Raw genomic sequence first — 20683 nt, 5'->3', positions numbered from 1 at the left:
GGATCTCCTGGCACAAAGGGCTCTGCTCACAGGGACCTTCCAGGCTCTCCTTTCCACCAGGATGGCTTTCCTGGCCCACTTACCAAGTAGAAAGTCAACCCACTATTGATACCTGCTACCACCAAGAATTACTTTTGAATCAGTGCTTAAAATGGTTTAATTGTTCCTGTAAACAAGTCACAGCCAAATTTGCTATAATTCCAGAAACTGCAATGGTAAACCAAGTTACACAGGCTCTATCCCTTCCAAAAATGGGTTTGTGCTATTCAAACCTGAGAAAGGTTGCAGCACCATTTTGGACAGACAGATTGATCACAACAACACTGTCACAACAAACTTGTCTGGCTTGACAGCATGAGTGAGTCATGGAGTAGCTCTACAGAGCTCCTACTCTTCCTGCCCAGTTCCACAGCCAATACAGAACAGTGCAAAACATCCCTCTCCCCACACCCTAAAAAGGCAACAGCCAAACTCCAAATAGCCAGTACACAAACTCTAGACCCTGAGTAGTTTTGCAGTCTGAAAGACCTAAATCAATGTTGTCTTATTAAAAATCGGGTTTTGTCTTTTTCATGCCCACTGTCTGTGTTACAACACAAAATACCTTCTGGTACACACCTAATATTAAGGAAGACTCCCTGTGAATGCTCTCAAATCTGGGTTGATCTCATAATTTATATCAATGCCTTGTGCAGAATGCAAAATGCAACACTAATGGTTTTATTTGCCTTACACTTTGCATTTCAATTCAAGTACCTAAAAACCTAAGTAACAACCACACAGGTAATTTAAGAGCTACTGATGTATGGGAACTTCAAGCAACAATAGATAATTATAGGAAGATAATTATATTTCCTGAGAAGTTTGGAGGCATGTGCTCTAAGATTGGGAAACTGGCACATTTCCTAGTCAGTGCTGTGTGCTTTTGTCCCCTTTTCATATTTTGACAGTCGTTTCTCACTCTAAAGTGATTTTAAGTGTCACATGAATTGGCACAGAACCGAACCAGACATCAGTGGGAATAACCCCAAAAACTGGGAAGCCTTGGTGTTACTGAATTTATTCTAAATTATTTCCCAACTACTGCTATGTATCCTTAACCCTTTGTGAAGTGGAAAAAAATACAACCAAGATCTTCCTTCATCTCTCATTCTGGAACTTGTTCATAAACTCATTACATCTTTACACTGAGAGGAAAACATGTCTAGCTCCTTTTTGAGAGTTCATCAAGTTCAGGTGACTGAAGTCACATTGCTTGCAGGAATTAAGAAATTCATCCCAGATTCCTTCTGCATGGAAACCAGCTTTCTCTGAACTGATCTAAAAACCAAACAAAGTACTCAAGGGCAGAACACTTGCCACGCAGGTTTTGGAAAAGGCTTCTTAATATTACTGTATAACCATTGACTGATCACTTACCTTTTCTGGCACAGTCGTCCTGCAAAATGAAAATGTGTTAACCTGAAAGAACGTGTTCCTGTGATGTTTGGAAATACATGATATGCCACTGCCTGCTAGCAGTGCTCATGTGCACACTATGGCATACAGAATCCAGGAGGTGCTATGCAAAGTCCTCTATCAGCAACTTCCAAAGCAACAAGGTGAGGCCCAGGATGAGTTGTCCTTGCTACTCTGGAGTCCTCAGATCATCATCACCTTGTACTACCATGTTGGTGTCTTCAGCATCTTCACAGCATGAGGCTTCTTCCTCCACAGGATGCCAAATGCTGCCTTAGTTTACATTTATCCTGAAAACAACCTCTGTTAAGTGACAGGCACTGAATAATTTCTTACATCTATATTTGAAACAGCTTTAATATTTAAAAAAACCTGTTATTTTCTTCTTCTGTATTCCACTCCATTGATAAAGTTTGAATAGACAAAACCTTAAAATATTTAGAAGTTTTAGGTTCATTTAAGCAAACATAAAAACACATTTCATATCCTTTTTTGCCCTTACATACCTGTTGCATGGTAGTCATTCAAAATCTCTCACATGGAGAAAGCTTATTCAGATGCTAAAAATATCACATGTTTACACTTGTAAATCACCATTAGCAAATTATTTTCCTAATGCTTTAGACAATATAGTAACAGAGTGCAGCTGCTTCAGCCAGAATGGTATTTTAGTGATTTTTAAGAACTTAATGAGATCAGGTAATTGACTAGTGAAGCTAAAAATTTTACCTTCAATTAAACAATCAACAGCTCAGTACATCAACATAATCATCTTTGCCCCTCCACCTCTGTGTTATTAAATCAATATGTGGGTAGCAGTTGTCTAAGAAACCACTTCCTCTGTGCTTCTAAACCAGTGTTCAGGACCCATTTTAAAGCATTTATTCAATCTGTCTGGTGTAATTTGCAAATAATGGAAAGTATGTAGTAATGCAGATTCCGTAATCAACTAAGAAAAAAAAGGCCTTAATCTATTTGTTATTTAATGGCATTATTTATCCTACATTTGTTCTGGTGCAACAAATCACTTAATACTTTACATACCTTTTAAAGTATCATCGTGTGTGCCTCATTTGGCAGTGCTAGATTTTTCCTCATATATATATAGGAAATGAAATTGTACAGGTTATGTTAACGAATCACGAGATTGATAGCTCAGGAGACAGTCATGAGGCAAAAATATCATCTTTGAAAAAAAATACAAAATAACAGAAAATAATTTTGTCAGGAAACCCCTTCCAGGGGTTATATTACAACACAGCAATCTCATTTTGGAGTGGTTGATGATGAATCAATACAAACTGTCCTCCCCAACCACAGCTGTGCATGTAAGATACTTATTACTGCAAGCACAGGGAACTTCTGCTGTCTTGCAAAAGACTCTGAGGTCAGCCAGTTGTATCCCACCACACATTACTTTCCGAGGAGGCCTCTGTGGCATAATTCTCTTCTCTGGAAAAAACATTTGTTTCCATCTGCACGTAGCATATATTTTGCTAGAGCAAAAATAAGAGAGAAAAAACTGTACCTTTCAGAGTTTTTTTAACTAAGGCATAAATATATTCTAATGAATGCTAGTATTCAGCACCTGCACTTTCTGTGAGTATACCCTGACTGCCCAGACACTCCCAAAGGCTGCAGGGTAGAGGTAGCTGGTGAAGCAAGCCAGCACCAAGCATGAACAATATTCATTATGAGAGTAGCACAGGCAGAAGATGGGTGTCTTTTATTCAGCTATTGCAGTGTCAGCATTCTCTTCTCATACCACACTATGGGAAGCGATGAACAACACAAAGACTATCTGCATACAGTTCTGACTGAGATTTTCAAAAGCAACTTGTGATCTTATGGGGTTCAGTCCTCCCCAAAAAAGAGTCACCATGAAGAGAAAATATTTGGGGGAAGTGCTGTACATGTCTTGCCTGCTCACGAAGGTGAGTTCAGGTGGCAGAAACTGCCAAGGGCTGCCATCTTTGCTGCTGCTACTATTGCTGCTATTCCACTGAATCAAATTAGGATGCTTCACTTGGGGTAAAATGCTCATGAAGTTGCAGGGGGTATTGTACCAAGGAGACAATATTGTACCAGGTGCAATTCTGGTGACCAAGCCAATGCTGTCTGTGTGAGTCTCCAGGGCCAAAGCCAGAGAAAAGGGTTCAGCTCCGCAGGGCAGACCCCATCCATCTCCTAGGGATTGTGCTGACCCCTAGTTTATCCCAAAATATTATTTGGATGGAAAACTTCAGTCTGGTCCCTGCCAGACCGCCAGATCAGTCTCCGCCCTTTACCCAAAACAATACTTCTCCATTATTTGACAAACTTCAGAAAAAATTCTTGGTTTGCTCCACTGTTTGTGACAGGATGCCATAGGGCTGCATAACTACAGTCCCATCCCATTATTTTTGCCTCTGACCCCCTGAAGCATCTTCTACTACAGCTCAACTCCCTTGGTTGTTCTTACCCTGACTTATACAGCCCTGTTTGTTTTCAGCCAACAGAGCAACTCATTCGCAGTTCCTGCCCACATCTAACTGGCAATGACATGCTCAGAGATAAATTTAATCTGGTGTCTTACCATCCATGGAGCCCAGAACCAACCAACGAAACTCCCTCAGCGAGCCAAACTTTCTCTGAAGTGCTGGCAGAGCTTCAACACCTACCAGCCAAAATGAACCAAATTAGGGCAGACTTTTTCCTTAAAGGGTTATCACCTCTAAACTGCTTATGGCAACTTGGGCTATTTCCAAGGTACGTTTGAGAAGAGCTTCCAGGATAAGTCCCTGGAAAGTAACTTCAGCCACTGGTCCATCCTTTTGCAGAACTGGGTCCTTCTATACCTTAGGACTACAATAGGTCTCTCTGATTGACTTTGTGTGCTAAATTAGGTGGCTGTGTAAGAGGGTTCCTTATTACACAGAGAAGGAAGTGGAAGAACTGATGTGTATAAAACAAAGTTACTTCTTCCCCTTTTAACCTGTGTTTTTTATCCTGATAGCTGCAGTAAGTCATTGAGATACAATTGCAGAGTAGCGGGCAGTCCTGACTCATTTTAAAACAGCTCTACCCTCATGTGGGTGTATTCCAGGACAAGAACTCTCTTTCAGAATGTCTAGACTAGGATAAAACTCATGTTTTTAAAGATACTAGCTAACAAGGTTTGACTACCATGATTTGAAACCTTGCATAGGTAGCACAAGTCAAATGCTAAAAGGTGTTAAAAAGTGCTTGCTAAGTTATTCTAAAAATACAACTTTTATACTTGTCTAGACAATGACAGAATACTTCTTACAATGGCATGCCCACTGCAACAGCCAAGGAGAATAACAGCATAGGAAAGAATCAATAAGAAGTTTCTCCACACAGGTCTGCAAAGCAATGGCACAGATTGAAGTGCAGGGAAAACCTGAAGGGCATGCCTAGACAACAAGAAAAAAAGGATCCTTTTTTTCCCCAGTAGATTTAGTTCAGTCAGGACACTTTTTCAAAAGCAAGACCTACTGAAAGTCTACTGATATAATCTGCCAAGTTTTAGCAGGTCATATTCTGGGCTCCTGGCTGACTGCAACTCAGCCTGCTAAAATCATGTCAAAAGTGTTGAGGTCTATGTGTCTGTCAGATGGGATTTTTAGCCCTTAAATGAGCTTGATTGAATTAGGTATCTTGGATATGGCCCCTTCCCTAAGGCTGATGAGATGGCAGCTCATTTTTCATGCCCATTCAATCTTTTAACCCAAATCATTTGTCAAAACTGTACCAAGAAATGCAAGTTTAATTTGTCTTTATCATTAGTATTTCTAGCTTACTGTGAGCACTGCGTCATTTCCTACAGGACACCACAGCAATTAGTTTTGACTTTGACTTTGTTTTCACCGAAATGTACTCAGACAAAACCCTTGATCAAATCTGCCCCTTTAAACAGCTACTTGAACATGTCTAGCCGACATGCTTGCACACATACCCACTGTAACAATTGTCTTGTACAAAGTCAGCAGATAAACTCTTAGTCATTAATACGTATCCTTACACCGGTTTGCTCCCACCAAGCTTACTGGAGAGTAAAAAAAACAGAATATCTCTTTCCTAGAATTGTACTAGTACCTTTGACATCTTAAACAATACTGTCAGGAAAGAAAAAAAAATAATAAAAAATGAAAAAGTCACTACCACAATTATAGAACAAGCATAAGCACAGTCTCTCAGACTGTTTAATGTCAGGCTCTTTTTTGCTATGTAAAAAAAAAAAAAATCCACAACAACAGCAACAAACCAAACAGAAGCAAAACCAAACAAACCATTTGTTCTATTTATTATTAAGGTTTAATTACATAGGTGGGTCATCAATCTGACAGGAAAAAAATCTGCATCTCAATTAGTCCCATTAGAGATTATGTCTTTATAACATGGGTGGATATCTAACATTCAGGGGAAAATTCACAAGTCACCAACTCAGTTAAAAGACTCCACCAAATAATAATTTGCTGGTATAACTCGAAGTGACCAAAGTAACACAGCCTGGATGTGCTTGAGACTCCCGGGGTTTAGTAATCATTTGTCAATATCTCTCAAACAATGGAGTTGTGAAATGGAGCCACTTAAGTTAACATGATAAGGCTTTTCCACGACTGTGTAAAGTTTTTTCAGCCTTGACGTGCACCATCTGAAATATTTTAGAAATACACATTGATTTCCTGTTTTGGATAAATAGGAATAAGCAAACCTCCTGTGCTTAGGAGGCCTGGAGCCAGCCCGTGATTCAAAATAAGACAGAGGCTCAACCATCAGCAAAGGCTTTTTGGTAAGCAGTTGTCACCCAAAGATCTGGACAAAGTCCTTACTAAGCCCAAACCACTGCAAACGTTAATGGGAAGTTGATCTGAATCAGATCAACGTGCTCTGACCTGCTGTTCATGTTTCTTTCAGGTTTACAGGCTTCTGTCTGTCCTGAAACCTTCTCATGTGCTAAAATAATGTATTTAGAAATTAACATCTCATATATATACATACATAGCTAAAAGACAATAATACCCATGCACAAATTTTATTGTCTGATTTTTCGTTGTCCTCTGAGGAGACATTTAAAAGCAGATGTCTTCCAGGCCTGATACTGTTTCTTGTTGTCCACTAAACTGTGTGGATGGATAAAACTCCTTTTACCCTATATGACCAGAGGAAGGTCCTTTTCAGCGAAAGCAAACAATTAGCAGCCCTGAGTTATTATTTCCTATTATTGTGCAATAGAAGAAGCTCTGGACATTGCAGCATGAAGGATTAAAGCGACCTGCATTGCAAACATCGTGTATCCGCCTTCCTCCTCTCCCCGCCCCCGCGGCAGCAGCGTCCCGCGAACGCGCAGCCCCACGCGTGTCCCGGCCGCGGAACGGGCTCGGCCTGCCCCGCCCGTGGGCTGCCTGCGCGGGCCGGGGCTGCTCCGCGGGTCCCACGGGTGACCGCGACCGTCGCCTGCGGGACGCGCCCCGCCCGGCCGCCGCTGCCCGGGCATCCCGCGCTGTGCCCGCTGCGCGCCCGCGGACCGCGCTGCGCGGGGAGGCAAAGTACACAGCCGCTCGGTCGATAGCCTATTAGGCTAGAAACAGGTCTGCATATCAAAGGCCGACGAACCTAATGACTAAAAATATAAGTACCTGACCCGGAGGATTAATCACACACTGTCAAGCTGAAATTGGTGCAATTCTTCAAATCATTAACGTTTTGCTTACAAAAATGTGCTTTTCTGTTTGTTTTTCTGCTAAATGATAACCATTTTCAAGTTGAATCGGCTGATAAAAAAGTCGAAAACAAGACGGGAGTTGTGCTGGAAAGGTCATACGTGCCAGTTCGGCATGGAATAGCCAACGGGCAAACAAACAGGACAGAGCACGGTGGCACGTAAGGGGCTCGAAGGTTTTCCCGAACAGCGTAAAGTGCTTTGGTTGTTTTTCTCCTGGCAAGGAGCAGACACTGCCCGTGGTGGGACACTCGTCCACCCCACCTTGAGCATCCCCACGTCGGTTCTCCCCGCTGTGAAAACGGGCTGGGGAATTAAGGACAGCTGCTGGGGGTTACTTCTGACCGGCAGCTCGGCCGGCCCCACCGGTGTGTTTTGCTTCCCTAAGCCCCCTCCCGCGGTGGGCGGGTGAGCAAGGGCATATCGACTGTCCAGCCTGGGTTACAGCGCTGTTTGTCACCTGTCGCGACACGCTGGAAATCCACATCCCCGGCCAGGCGGCTGCAGACGGCGCATCTGCGCTCCCCACCTGCAGGGAGCCGCCAAATCCCCGCCACGGCGGGGAAAGCGCCTGGCTTTGTCGGTCGCGGTTCCCTGGCCCCCGTTACATCGCCCGGGACGCGACCCCGCGCCGTGCCTCGGGCAGAGCACCTCCCCGACCATCGCATCGGGCCCGGCTGGCTCGCGGCTTGTCCCAGCCGGGGAATGAGGCATCAGCCTCGTGGAAATGGGGTTTGCCCAGCGTCCACTCTCACGGCTGCCCGTCCGTCACGGCCGCTCTGTCCCACGCGTGTTCCCCCACGCGAAAGCACAGCCAGAACACGAAGTCGCGTTGAAGAGGTAACCCCAGCTTCGTGCTCCTTTATATCGGTGGGGACCGACAGACAGATGGAGAGAGAAAAACAGTCGGGGAAGGCCGGGACGCATCTTTCCGAGCGGCGCCAGCTCTCCTTCCGACCCTCCCACCCCATCACCCTCACCCCCACAGCTCCCCGGACTCACGGTGGGCTGTTCCCGACCCCGTCGTCGAGAGCCACGACGGAAAGCCGAGCGAGGGAAAAGCCGGAGGATGGAGAAGCGATCTCCTCCTCGGCGCAGCCCCGCCATGAGTTGTCAGAGCCCGTCGGCGATTCCTCGCGTGGCGCGCCCCGCGCTGGAGCTCGATCCCGGCGCACAGTAGAGAGGAGCCCCAGGGACACCCCGGAGCGTCCCCTGGCTCCCTGTGTCACGGCGGCGTTCAACCGGGGGCCGGTGCTGGGATCCCCGGGGCCGTGCGAGCGGCGCGCTCGGCCCTGCTGCGGCCCCGACGGCAGCCGCTCGGGGGGTGGCCGGGTCTGCGAACGGCGTGTGCTGTCAGGGGGACGGAATCTCCTTAATCTCTTCGGGCCCCACTCATCAACGCGGTTTTAGAATAAAACAAAGGTAAAGCCATTTATTCAGAAAACTCAGCTGATGTTTCTCGAAGCATTAACTCGCTTAGAAGCAACATGTGGGTTGCTCTAAGGGCCATCCTCCCTCACCAGTCGAAAGAGTCACTTGTTGCTATCTAAAAACATTTCCTGGCACTAAAAGCCTCCGTGACACTTGGCTGGCTGTAAGTCCCTGTTCCCTATGCGGTCACTGTGGCACCTGGAGGGGCTGAATACCCACACGGGATGCCCGCTCCTGCGATCAGTTCTCGTACCCCGGGTTCTGTGCTCCTTCCCTGGGACGACGTAATTTCGGAGAAAGGCCGATGAATAACCACTGTTGACTCAGGTGGGTCAGCATCTGCCCCGGCTTCGGTCGATGCCCGGCCCCGAGCCGGCCCTGCCGCCCCGCTCCTCTCCAGCCCGCACCCCCTCTCCGGCCCCCCAAGGTCAGGGCGACTCGAGGGTAAACACCCACGCTCCCAGCCTGGGCTTGCCAGCCAGCTTTCCCTCCTCCCGCTGCAAAGCCCGTTCCCGTGCGGGCACAGGTACGGGAAAAACCCAAATGCGGGGTGGGAGGCTGAAAAACCGCCAAAAAAAAATAGCAGCGAGCCCACGCGAGACCCCTACAACCGAGGGCACCCAGAAGGCTGCAGGGTGGCTGGTAACCCAGCACAGTACTGAGGGAAAAGCCTGCTTACAACGTATCTGGGGCACTGCTGGCAGAGGACAGGTTTGGGTTTTCTCCTGCCAGTGACTGGACGGCCAGAGGGGCGAGTGGTGCAGAGTTTAGGTTTATTTCACAGACATGTCCATCAAAAATTAAATACCATGTTTTGCCATTTTTTTTAACACTGAACAAATATGTACAAAATATGAACAATTTGAGGTATAAAACCACAAGACTTTTAAAGAAAACTAGTATGTACAGAAGAAGATACGTGTACGACAGGCATTCTCTTCCCATGGCTGTGTGCCTCACTTATGCCCCACACAGATGCCAGTTTCTCTCCTGCAGCAGAAGAGAAACTCCCTATCACTCCCTGCATTTTCTTCTCAAATATGAAATCCATAAATAACAGTGCTAGAGATTTTAAAGGAGAAAAAGACTTTTTTATGCAAGTGGAACCATCCAAACTGTAAGGCAAAATTCTCAAAAATCTGAGAAGGCACATTTCATCTCACACAAGAAGAAAAAGGAATCTCTCCAAAGACTCTACCTGACAAATGGAGGGATGTCTCAGTAGAGAGCACCACGGCACATAAAAGGGTGTGAGCGTAAGGCACTTCTCGGGATGGTCAAATCCCTCCCTATTTCACAGAACATGTTTCTCTGCTTACAAAGGGCGTTTAAATTAATCTATTTAAAGTACGTTTGTTTACATATATAAAGGGCTTAGTCCTGCAATCCATACTCACTTCCACACTAGTTAGAGTTTTGCCTGATCACTGACAGCAGCTGATTCAGACCCTCTCTGCCACGAGTAAAGACAGGGTGCAGGATTATATTCCAGTTAGAACACTGATTATTGTACAAACATATCTTACAAATAATTAAGTACAAAGCATGGTCCTTTAACCAAATTAGAGATACCAAAAATGAACTGTTTGCAGAAAATACATTTTTTTTTCTCTGCTTATTACAAAACAAGTCTATTTGGTGATGCTTTTTTCCTTTCAGAGTAACGGTGAAAGTCTCCTCCTGTAGCACAATATTCTTTCAAACCAGCCCCTGGTAAAGTGCAAGCTGAGTTAGGGTCCACTCTCTGCATGGGGCTGTTAGTGGGCAGCATTGTAATAGCCTTTATCGCCTTCAATGTCCACTTCTTGATCAGAGTCATCAGAGACATCTGACTCCAGGTCCTCCTGTGAGGCTGGTGAGGGGGTGTACTGTGAGCCATCCAGAGACACCTCCTTACCCTTCTCGGGGCTCTGGCAGCTCTCCGGCCTTTGGTCACTATGACTGTCAGCACCTTCTACTTCTTCTTTTTTGGTGGCCTGGGGGTTCTCCTGCAATGAAAGAATCCTGCTTGGTACAGAACTACAGGCCACAGAGACAGGAGGCCTGGGAATTCCAGATGGGCTGTGTGGGCAAACCACCTTGGGTTTCTTGCAGAAAAAGGCAGGTGTCTCACTGTCTCCCTGGCCCTCCTGCCTATAAACCTGCCTGAGTGGGACAGGGCTGGGCGAGGGCTCTGATCCCACTCCCTCACAGCCACAGGGGCTGCTGCCATGAATAAGGCTCCTTGGCGATGGTTATCACTGCCACTTCAAAAGAGTCAGGAGCTGCTGGAGCCCAGGAACCTCTGAACTTTTGTCTTTAGCAAAGCAAATGTTTATTATGAGTCTACAAACACCGACACACAGCTTCCTCCTGCCCTGATCTTTCTTTAATTACACCCGATAGCAAGAGGAGGGAAGTTGAATCCATCAGTGGCCCAAAAGCAAACTGAAAAGAAATTACTAATTAAGCTAAAACTCAACATTAAAACACTCACCATTAAAACCAAACCGAACCAAAACGCTGTTTCTGAAGGCAAGAGTAGCCCTGTGTTGGCACCTGTCTGGAGAGCCCAGGTCCCCTAAGGGGGCATGAAATGCTACTCTGAAGAGAAAGCAGGCAGAGACATGTACCCATGATATAACCATGCGGGCTGGGAGAAATGGATGTGACTGAATGAAAAGGAGGAAATGACTTAAAATGGCCGAGATGCCAAGCGAGCTCTCCGGACACTGTGGCATAGGTCAGGCCCTAGCCAGCCTCCTGCCAGAATAATAGGACTTGATTAAAAAATCAACTGCAGATTGAGTTAAACTCAGGTGAAGGTCACAGAACAGATTCATCTAGAGCATGGTACTGTGATGATTAGTTTTCTTTTCTTTTTACTTTTATATTGAAGGCTAATTTGCCAGTAAAACATGCATGTCTATGTCACACTGAAGCCCAACTCAGACAAAAATATTGCTATTTTTCAAAAATATTTGAGCCACAGGACCTCAGTTTTGCCGAGCCAGGCAGGATTGGGCCCTATGTGCCATAAGAACCCTTAAATAATTATCTGCTTGAGCATGATTTCTAAGGGAAGGGAAACTGCTTTAACCTCTTAGCCTCATACACTGCAACTTCTTGTGAACAGAAAGTAAAAGCTACTCAATTTTCCATGCAACTCCTCAAAACAAACAAGGTCTTTGTACCTGCCTTCTCCCAGTGTTAGCAAAATACATCAACTTGTGTTTATTAGGAGAGGGCATTTTAAAACACCAGCAAATACTGTTCTCCAAAAAAACTGACTAAGTAATTTACTGACAATTACTTATCTTCTCCACGTTAATTGGCTAAACAACATATGGGTTTACAAAACAATTAGCGTGGAGTTTTAATAGGTGGTGTGTGAAAGACGGGCATAATTGATATAGGAACTACATTAGGAGCTTTTAACATTAGTGCTGCCTGAATGAGCCCTCATGGATTCCAGCATGACTATTTGTCTTTTTAATCAAGGTGAAGAGGTTAAACAGCCTTTCAGATGACTTCTGCATACAACCTGGAATAGGCGAGCATGGCATAAGATAAGACAATTAAAATACTTATTTCTATAGAAACAGAAGCATCCACGTACCTGCTTTAGACGCCTCCATTTGGCTCTGCGGTTCTGAAACCAGGTTTTGACCTGAGCAACGACAAGGAGAAAAGGTGCAGGGTAGTCTCAGAGCCAGTAAGTGCCCGGAGCCCTACCCAAGCCACAAGCAAAACGCAAGAGACTGCCAAGCACTCCCTCCCTGCCGACCCCACCGGCCAGGTCCCCGGGAGCGATGACAGGAGCTGCATGCACGGCAGGGCCAGAGCGGGCGGCAAGGGGCTGCGGTTCCCCGGGGCAGGGGCACGGCCTTACCTGCCTCTCGCTGAGCTGCAGCATCTTGGCCAGCCGCTTCCTCTCAGGCGGGGAGAGGTATTTCTGCGTCTCAAACTTCTTCTCCAACTCGATGGTCTGGTCGTTGGAGAAGCGGACCTGCCCCCCCTTCCTCTTGTGCAGCGGCCGCTGGATGAAGGGGCTCCACAGCAGCGGCTTCCCTACAGAGAGAGGCACAGCGCCGAGGGTCACCGGCCGGCCGCGGTCACGCGTGACTGGGGAGCCCCGGCCTTGCCCGGGACCAGGCCTGGAAGCCCGCCGGGTCCAGGGCTCGCTAATTTCCTTCTCCTGATTTTATTTCCCCCAGTTCTTACTCTGATCTTTCCCCTCCGCCAAACAGAGAGACCAGTTAAAGTCACTCTACGGGCTTTGCCAACATTTCCGTCAATGTGTTTCCTGTTGGTCTATCTCGCAAAGAAAAGAGACCAAAAAAAAAAAAAAAAAAAAAGACCTTTGCTTCCTTCTGCTCTTTCACTGCAATGCCCTGAAGAAAGAAACTGTCTCCCCTTCTCTGAGCTAGTGCCCAGCTCCCTGAGCAGAGCGGGGACATCGCGGGGCTGGGCAGGGGTGATGCGCCAACACGAGGGCACTGGGCTTCTGGGGAGAAGTGTCCCCAAGTCTCCCACCCCCGGCTGGGGGCTTGCCCGCCAGAGGCCGCGGGGTGCCCGCCGGGCTCAGCCCCGGGCCGGGGCCGCGGTGAGGGGCGAGGCGGTGCAGGCAGCGACACGCCGGGGAACCAGCCCCGCTGCGGAGCCGCGGCCGCGTCCCGGGGCAGGAGGCTCCGGCCAGTGCTACTGAGTCACGCTGTTTGTCTTTCTGCCTGCACCCTTTGCAATTTGCTGCATTGTTTTTCGAGATTTTGCTTGCGTCAGGCTTTAGTAATTCTGGTGCAAAACAGACTCGAAAAATAGGAAGCAACTGGTTATTTTAGCTGTCATAAAGTCACATCCCACACAGAGGAAATGAACAATATCAGAAAAACGGATCCCGGCTATCAGAAGTCGAGTGTTTCCTGAATTTGTCTGTATTGAGGATGTCGATAAAGTAATCAGCAATGTGCACGACTCCCGGGGAAGAGCCTGCTTCAGGCGGCCAGGAAAACACTTAACAGCTTCTGAAACCAGATTTACTCCTATCGAGAGCTCAAGGTTTCCTGTATGAACGGAAAGGGTCAGCCTCTTTCACTGCACAAATGTGGTGAGTCAGGTCCAGTTTTGCAATCACTACGAACAAGTGCTGCAGCCCGGGCACGGGGCTCGGCCCCCGCCGCGGGGTCGCTTCCCCTGGCCATGGGCGAGAAGTGGTCGACGGGGTCCCCGGCACGGCCCGGCCCTGCCCGAGCAGACCCGCGGAAGAACCGCGGGGGCCCCAGCGAGCGGAGCCAGCCTCCCGGCTGTTTTTCAAGTCATCCGCAGGAAAAGACTGAGATCTGCCATGCGATCTCCCAGCACAATTAAAACTCCCCACCAAAACCACACGCGACATTACTAAGGACACTCTCAGAGTCACTTGGTTTGAAGGAAAACAAATCTGAGTCACCGCGGGCGCGCACTGTGGTCTCGCTGCCAGACCCGGAGCGCGGCACGTCTTTAATTTACTGTAAATCAGACGGGGGCCGGAGGGAGCCGGGGGAGCGCAGAGAGGCGGCGGGGCGGGCACGAAAAGGGACCGCTTTCAGGCACTTCCCATTTACCCTGCCCCGACGGCGGGATGGGGACGGGACGCGAGCTGCGCGGCAGCCGGGGAGGGCGGAGGGGAGAGCACATGGCTTACCCAGGGGGTCCTGCCGGATCAGGGCGTGCGCGTAGTCGCCGACGGCGCGGGGGAAGGAGTAGAGGGGCCCGGCGTAGGCGCCGGTGCCGTAGGTGGCGGCGAGGTGGTGGGAGAAGGCCGGGTGGACGGGGGTCGGCTCGTAGATGGGGGTCCGGTACGGGGACACCAGGCTGGTGAAGGAGGAGTTGGGCGACGGCAGCGTCGGCGGCGGCGGGGCGGGCAGGGAGTGGGGGGCCGGGGCGGCGGCGGGGCCGCGGCCCAGGATGTCCTCGATGTAGAAGGGCGTGGGGTGCGCGGGCTGGAGCAGCGGCGTGGGCGCGTACAGCGGGACGCCGACGCCCAGGGCCGCAGGCGCCGCGGCCGGCGGCTGGTACTGCATGGCGCGGTCGCCGCCCGCGCACCCCCGCGCCCCCGGCCGCCCCTGCGGAAAGCCGGCCCCGACACGGCGTTCGGGTGCTGGCACCGCCGCCGCGGGTTTCTCTGGGCTCGGGTTACCCTTCGATAGGTTTCTATTGGCGCGGGGCGGAGCCCGCGTGGTCTCTGTCCCCTTCCTGCCACGGCGCCGTCTGGCCAATGAGCCCGGCCAGGGAAGGGGGAAACCACCCCCCGCCGGCAAACACTCCCCCCGCCTCCCCGAGCGAACTCCCCGCGGCGCCAATCAACCACGGCCGCGGCCCGGGGCAGCCCGGGGCAGCGGGGCGCGATCGGCCGCCCGCCGGGCCCCGACGGCACGGGGAGCCCGGCGCCTCCCGCAGCGGTTCCCGCTGCTCTGCCCGCGCACGGCACAGCGTCACCCGGTTCGGGGGCACCCGTGGCGGTGCGCGCTGACCCCCGCGGCGTGGCCCTGGCGCGGACCGAGGGAGGAGGCAAGAAGGGGGTGGGCAACCCCACCCGGCCCGGAGCTCTCCTTCGGAAAGGTCCGCGCGGGCGCTCCGCCTGACTGCGTGGACCGGGACCGGGTGTGGGGAGTGCGTGGGCGGCGGGGCCGCACGGGTCCTGCCCCGTGCCCAGGACAGGGCCGACAGCACGGCGTGGCGAAGCAGGAAGTCGCGCCGCGCTGCTCCGCGTCCCGCCTGGCATCGACGGCGGCACCGGGTGGTAAAGTGGGGGGCGATGGGGTGGCCGGGGGCCGCGCGGGGCTTGGGGACCCGGTCCCCGACAGCCCGGGCAGGGAAGGCGGTGCGACGGCCCGAGCAGCGCCACCTGGGCTCCAGCGATTTAATTTTTAAAATCCCGCCGGGTGATTCTCCGTGCCACGCAGCCCCCAGCGAGAGACGGGCGCACCGTCCGGGCGTCGCCGAGTCCGCTGCGCGGGGCCGCCGCTTGCCAGCCCCGCTTCGGCCGGCCTTGGGCGAGGGGCGGTGGGAGTGGTGTGGAAGGAGCAGCGACCCCCGCTCTGCCCGCACCCCTCAAACACCCGGGGCCTCGCCCCGACGGCAGCGGCTGGCGCAGCCCTCGCCCCCTCCGAGCGAGCGGAGGCGGCAGGTGCACCCTGCGTGTCCGCGGACCCCGCTGTGCCCCGGCTCCTCACACGCCCCCGTGCTGACAGCGAGCACGGAAAGCTGTTAAGGAATAGCAGGTGGTGGTTTGGTGGTTTAAGTTTGCGCTTTTTTTTTTTTTTTTTTTTTTTTAATAAGGAAGGTCTCCAGTTCAAACCCACGAAGATCTTAATAACTAAGAGGCTCAGAGCAAGACGAAAGGGTGTTGCTGAAATGAAAAAAAAAAAAAATCTATATTTTAATAATATAGAGAAGTTGGGTTTTCTTTTTCTTTACATTGTTAACAAATGCCAAAACTCACCTTTAAAGCGTGGTCTTGTGTCTTGTAAATATCAGGTACACATAACGCGAGCTGACAGTTTTGATTATTTTTTCTCTGTGCTCAGTCTCCCAGGCATTGCTCTTTCCAAGGGGTTTAGTTAATGTTTTCATCTGGAAGTGTTGGATTTGCAGCTTGATTTACTTAATAAATGTACAGTAAACCGATGACCCGTTGCCCTCTGGAATAACGACGTGCATGATACAAGGCAGCAGAATGGAGGCCCCCACAATATTTTACAAGCTGTCGATTCAAAATCTTGAGAACAAGTTTATGCAAAAAGAAAAAAAAATGTTTTGCTGTCTTATTGGAAAACAAATAAATAGAGGAAGAGATTATTCTTTTCTGACTTTTATACAAGCAATAGGCCTTGTTAAAAGGAAGTTTTAATGACACAGTTATTACATTCCACTACCACTGCATAATCCCTAACAAGAAAAATGAAGCACTTAATTTTGCAGTTCTACAGAACCGCCCCTTTTAAATTCAATTGTTAGACCTCAGCCTTCCTCCTTCCACGGGTTGGAGACTATTAAATCCGCATTCATGAAATGTCACATTTATTGAACTACATAATTTTTTAATATCACTAGTGCAGGTTTTATAGTTGATTTTATTGTTTTTATGGCCATTCGGGGCTCTAAAACCCGGATTTTTTCAATGTTGTCCTTATAATTTTTTTCACACAGTCAGAACTAATAAAATAGAACAGTTGTGACTTTTTAATGCAAGGGGTCTCGGAGTTTCAATATTTTCACTCTGCTGGATACTAAAACCAATAAAAATACATGAGATTTTAATTATTTTCTGGATTAAATAAAACCTTTTCCTTTTCGCTTGGAACATACATTTTGTTTGTAGTTTCTGTCGTGAGGGAGATAATGCAGCTTCGGACAAAATACATTATTACCAATATTGTTGCAATGAATAGTTTTGACCGGATTTTATAGTCCAACGGGCATTTAAAGTAAGGTGCTGTAGATCAGGGCAACCAAGACAGTGCCTTAGTATTTCTATTATTTCTTCTCCAGGTTCCCTCTGGAAAGCTCTCCAATTTATCTGGAAAACCTTGGGCGAGGGGGGAGAGAGAGAGAGAGAGGGAGAAAGCCTTGGGAGAGGGAGAAAATACACACCTTTCCCGATTAAGAAAGGAATCCTTTCGCATTAATTTTCTTGGTATGCACTTGAAACACCCCCAAGTTTCCCTGTTAATCTGGGGATTTCTGGAGGGCGGCGGGGCGGGATGCGTGCATCCCCGCACTGGCACGGGCTCAGCCCGAAGGGATCGGCTGGAGAACTCATTATTTTGTGTAATAACTTCGGGGCCCTGTCTTCCCCTTCACTTTCCGTGAAATCACCCGCCTTCGAGGAGTTCTGAGCTCAAGGAAAAAACAATAATAAAAACCTGGGCCCCCACTTGCTGCTGGCGGCCCCGCTGCCAGCCCCGACGGCGGTGCCGGGCGGGACCCGCGCTCCCCGCGGGCGGACAGACAGAGCGGCTCTGGCCGGGGAAGCCGCTGCGAATGAGCTGCTTCGTGTGTCCCCCAGGCCGGGGGCTGGCGGGGAGGGGTCGGACGGGCTCCCCGGGGGAAGCAGCGGCGTCCCGGCTGCCACCGACGCCCCATGAGTGATGCTGCCTTGCAGGACGGTGCCCCCGGGGCTGTGCTGTAAGCCTGGCCCAGCCACGCTCATCACTGCTCTGAGCCTGTTTCCCTCCCCTGGAGCCCGGAGCGGCTTTCCCGAAGGCCGGCGCTCCACAGGTGCCTCGACCGGCGGCAGGAGAAGCCCTGGCCGGAGGAAGCGGCACCCGCGGGCTCCGGTGAGGCTCTGGAGCCTCCCGCCGGCCGCCGCCGCCTCCGTCCCGGTGCTGCGGGGAGCCCACAGCCCCCGGAGGCAGTGGCCCGGCTGCGGGTGGTCGGGTCTCCCTCTCCCCCAGCCCCGGGGCGGGGGCTCAGCACCGCTTTAATTTAGCGTTTATGTGTCACCGTGTTCGTGAGCGGCTTTTACGGGCGGCGGTAAGGCGGAGCAGCTGGCCGGCGGCACCGCGGGAGCGCACGGCGGCGCGGGAGGCTGCGGCGGAGAGCGCGGAGCTGTGCTGGCCTGTCCTCAGGCCGGGGCGTTAAAATAAAATAAGAAAAAATTCAAAACCACAAACCACCCCCCTCCGGTGTCAGAAAATCAGGAAATGAATACTTCCAAAAGCAGCGACACACGCCAGGCAGTATTTCCACCGCACCCATGATTATCTGTGATAAAAGCCCCGATAAACAGAATATTCCTGATTCCTGGGGTGGTTATTTCGGGCAATACATTAACCGGTCCACAATTATAAGTGAAATGTGTCTCGAATCACAGAACACTTTACCCCATGGGTTGTTATCACTAACGTGCCTAGCCGATTTCTACTCTCCAAACTGGGATTTTCACCCATAATCGCATCCTCTGTGACACTGCTGACTTCAGAAGAGTTACACCAGAGATGGATCATTCCTAGCTGCAATAACTGTGTTTGGCTGTACAGAATTAGTGAGCAAATCAGCAAAACTCCATATTTTTAACACCTGGAGCAGGCTACCAGCAGCGTCATTCCCTAATGCTGCAGGACACTTTCCAAGACGATCCAGCCTGTAGCCATTCCACCCCTTCCCATTACTGAAAATATTTCAAGACTTTTCCAGGAGAGGTGAGGCCACAGCCTTGAACACCTTCCAAGGAGGAAATAGGAGGGAGTTCACCTCTCTGATTTTCCTAGCATCGTGGAAGCCAGACTGCTCCAAAGGCACTGCACGTTGCAGGGTGATGTCAGTAGGTGCTGCCTTCTTCCAGATAACTCATCTGTTAGATATTCACTTCTTACAACTTCCTCCTCCTCATCATCATGATTTGATTTAATAAATGAGTTACAACTGTAATAAACATTAAGACAAGTCAGTCTTAAAGGCATTCATTACATGTAGCAGAACAAGACAAATCTTGGTCTAAAAAGGGCTGGACAACATATAAACTATTATTCTAGCCAGAGCTAGTAGGAGCTTATCGTTTTTTGGTTTACATCCCTATGATTTTGCCAAATTTAAATCATCCAAGTGAAAAAAGTCCTGTTCCAAGGGAATCTGCATCATGCTGAGTATGTTTAAGTTTTCATCAAAATGGGTTCAGCTGTTTTGGAGCATTGGGTTGGAGGAAAGCAAATTTTTTTCCTGGCATTTAGACATCATTGCCTTGCCCTGAAAACCTGTAGAACCCCATCACAGGGAAAACTTCAAGAGATGAAAGCAACCATCAAAAAGTCGGCCAGGGGTTGTCTCTTCAGTTCTTCCTTTGCTCTTATATTCGGGGTCATGGTTTAGAGTTGGGCAAAATAAAGATCCCAAACCTCTGCAGAGAGACACAGACACCTCAGGAATGTTTAAGCCACCCATGGGCTTGACTTAGCTCTCTGATGATTTGAAGAGCTCTTTTTTCCCAGTGTGGAATATTTGTGGGTATGAGAGACATGCTGCCACTAGCAAGTGCCCTTTTCCCATATGCTGTCACCAGCTCTGATGGAAAAAAAGAAAAGCAAGCTACAGAAAAACTTTAATGGTGCTTTTGAGTCTTGTCAAGGATTTCCAAGGCAGCACATGCCAGACCCTCAGGGGAGCACATTGTTAAGGTGCTTCCATTTCCTGTAGCCCCCAATACCATTAATATCTCTTCTGGGATACCTTGACTTGCAAAGTGGAATATGCAACATTTATGGCTCTGTGGTGAAAGGAAGGAACATATGGCCCCACACTATAAACAGTTTAATACCACTTTCTTTCTGAACTGGGCTGTCTTAGTGATTATTGTGATACCAGTATCTAAACCAATTTAATTCAGCTGAAGTGTGACATAAGTCACCAGAGTTTTCTTCTGAATTGCAAAGAGGCATCCTATTAAACTACAAGGACTGTAATGTTTTCTGGAATGCACTTTTCTAATGCTTCTTTGGTCTGAAGACTTTCTTATCTAACCATTATGAGAATGTGGTGAACAATGCTATGAAAAACAGAGCAATATGTTGTTCCTTATAGGCTCATATTTCCTATATATCTGCCACCAAAAACATGAGCTATTCTGGATCCCGCCTATAAGTGCGACTGAAAGCTACTTGTTTAATTATATTTATTTGGGGTGATGGCAACAGTAACATGTTAAAACTTCTCTATATTCTTATGTGTTGGCTACACACATAAAGATTACGCCCAAAACCATATATAATTCCCAGGGGCTAGATTGCCTCTCACATCTTGCACAATCATTTACGTAAGTGCAAACTGAATCTAAAATGCTGCTAACACAGACTGCTGGCTACTGTACACCCACTCTGTGTTGATATAAATGACTATAAAACAAGACACCAGACAATGGAGAATCTGCCTAAACTACAGTGATGACAAAACAAGTATTTTTCTTTTTTTACAGAGCAATCAGAACACAAAATATTGTATGTTTCAAAGAAGAGTTGTGCAGCAAGATTTTTCACAGTAACAGTTCCAATGAGTCCAAAGTACACACAGCTAAATTTTATGTCAGTAGGAATTAGGTATGAATAGGGAGTGTTA

At 49.0% G+C, this 20683-nt stretch overlaps 1 protein-coding gene across 2 annotated transcripts; it reads right to left on the bottom strand.

The window, feature by feature from the left end:
• Positions 1-9370: 9370 nt before the first annotated feature.
• On the bottom strand, positions 9371-14771 carry HHEX (hematopoietically expressed homeobox). Of its 2 annotated transcripts, XM_085065198.1 has the most exons (5): positions 14277-14771; positions 12486-12664; positions 12213-12263; positions 10404-10602; positions 9371-10324 (listed from the first exon to the last, which is right to left on the bottom strand). In XM_085065198.1, the coding sequence occupies exons 1-5, from the start codon at positions 14653-14655 to the stop codon at positions 10233-10235; spliced, it is 900 nt and encodes a 299-aa protein (XP_084921324.1). In that variant the 5' UTR covers positions 14656-14771; the 3' UTR covers positions 9371-10232. The 2 variants fall into 2 exon arrangements, with proteins under 2 accessions (XP_084921324.1, XP_084921323.1); XM_085065197.1 differs by having other exon boundaries at positions 10198-10602; positions 14277-14768.
• Between the last annotated feature and the right edge of the window lie 5912 nt (positions 14772-20683).

Source organism: Lichenostomus cassidix, chromosome 6 (genome assembly GCF_008360975.1).
Source record: "Lichenostomus cassidix isolate B80296 chromosome 6, HeHo_3.0, whole genome shotgun sequence".
Classification (NCBI taxonomy): domain Eukaryota; kingdom Metazoa; phylum Chordata; class Aves; order Passeriformes; family Meliphagidae; genus Lichenostomus; species Lichenostomus cassidix.
This window is presented reverse-complemented; position numbering and strand designations above follow the sequence as displayed.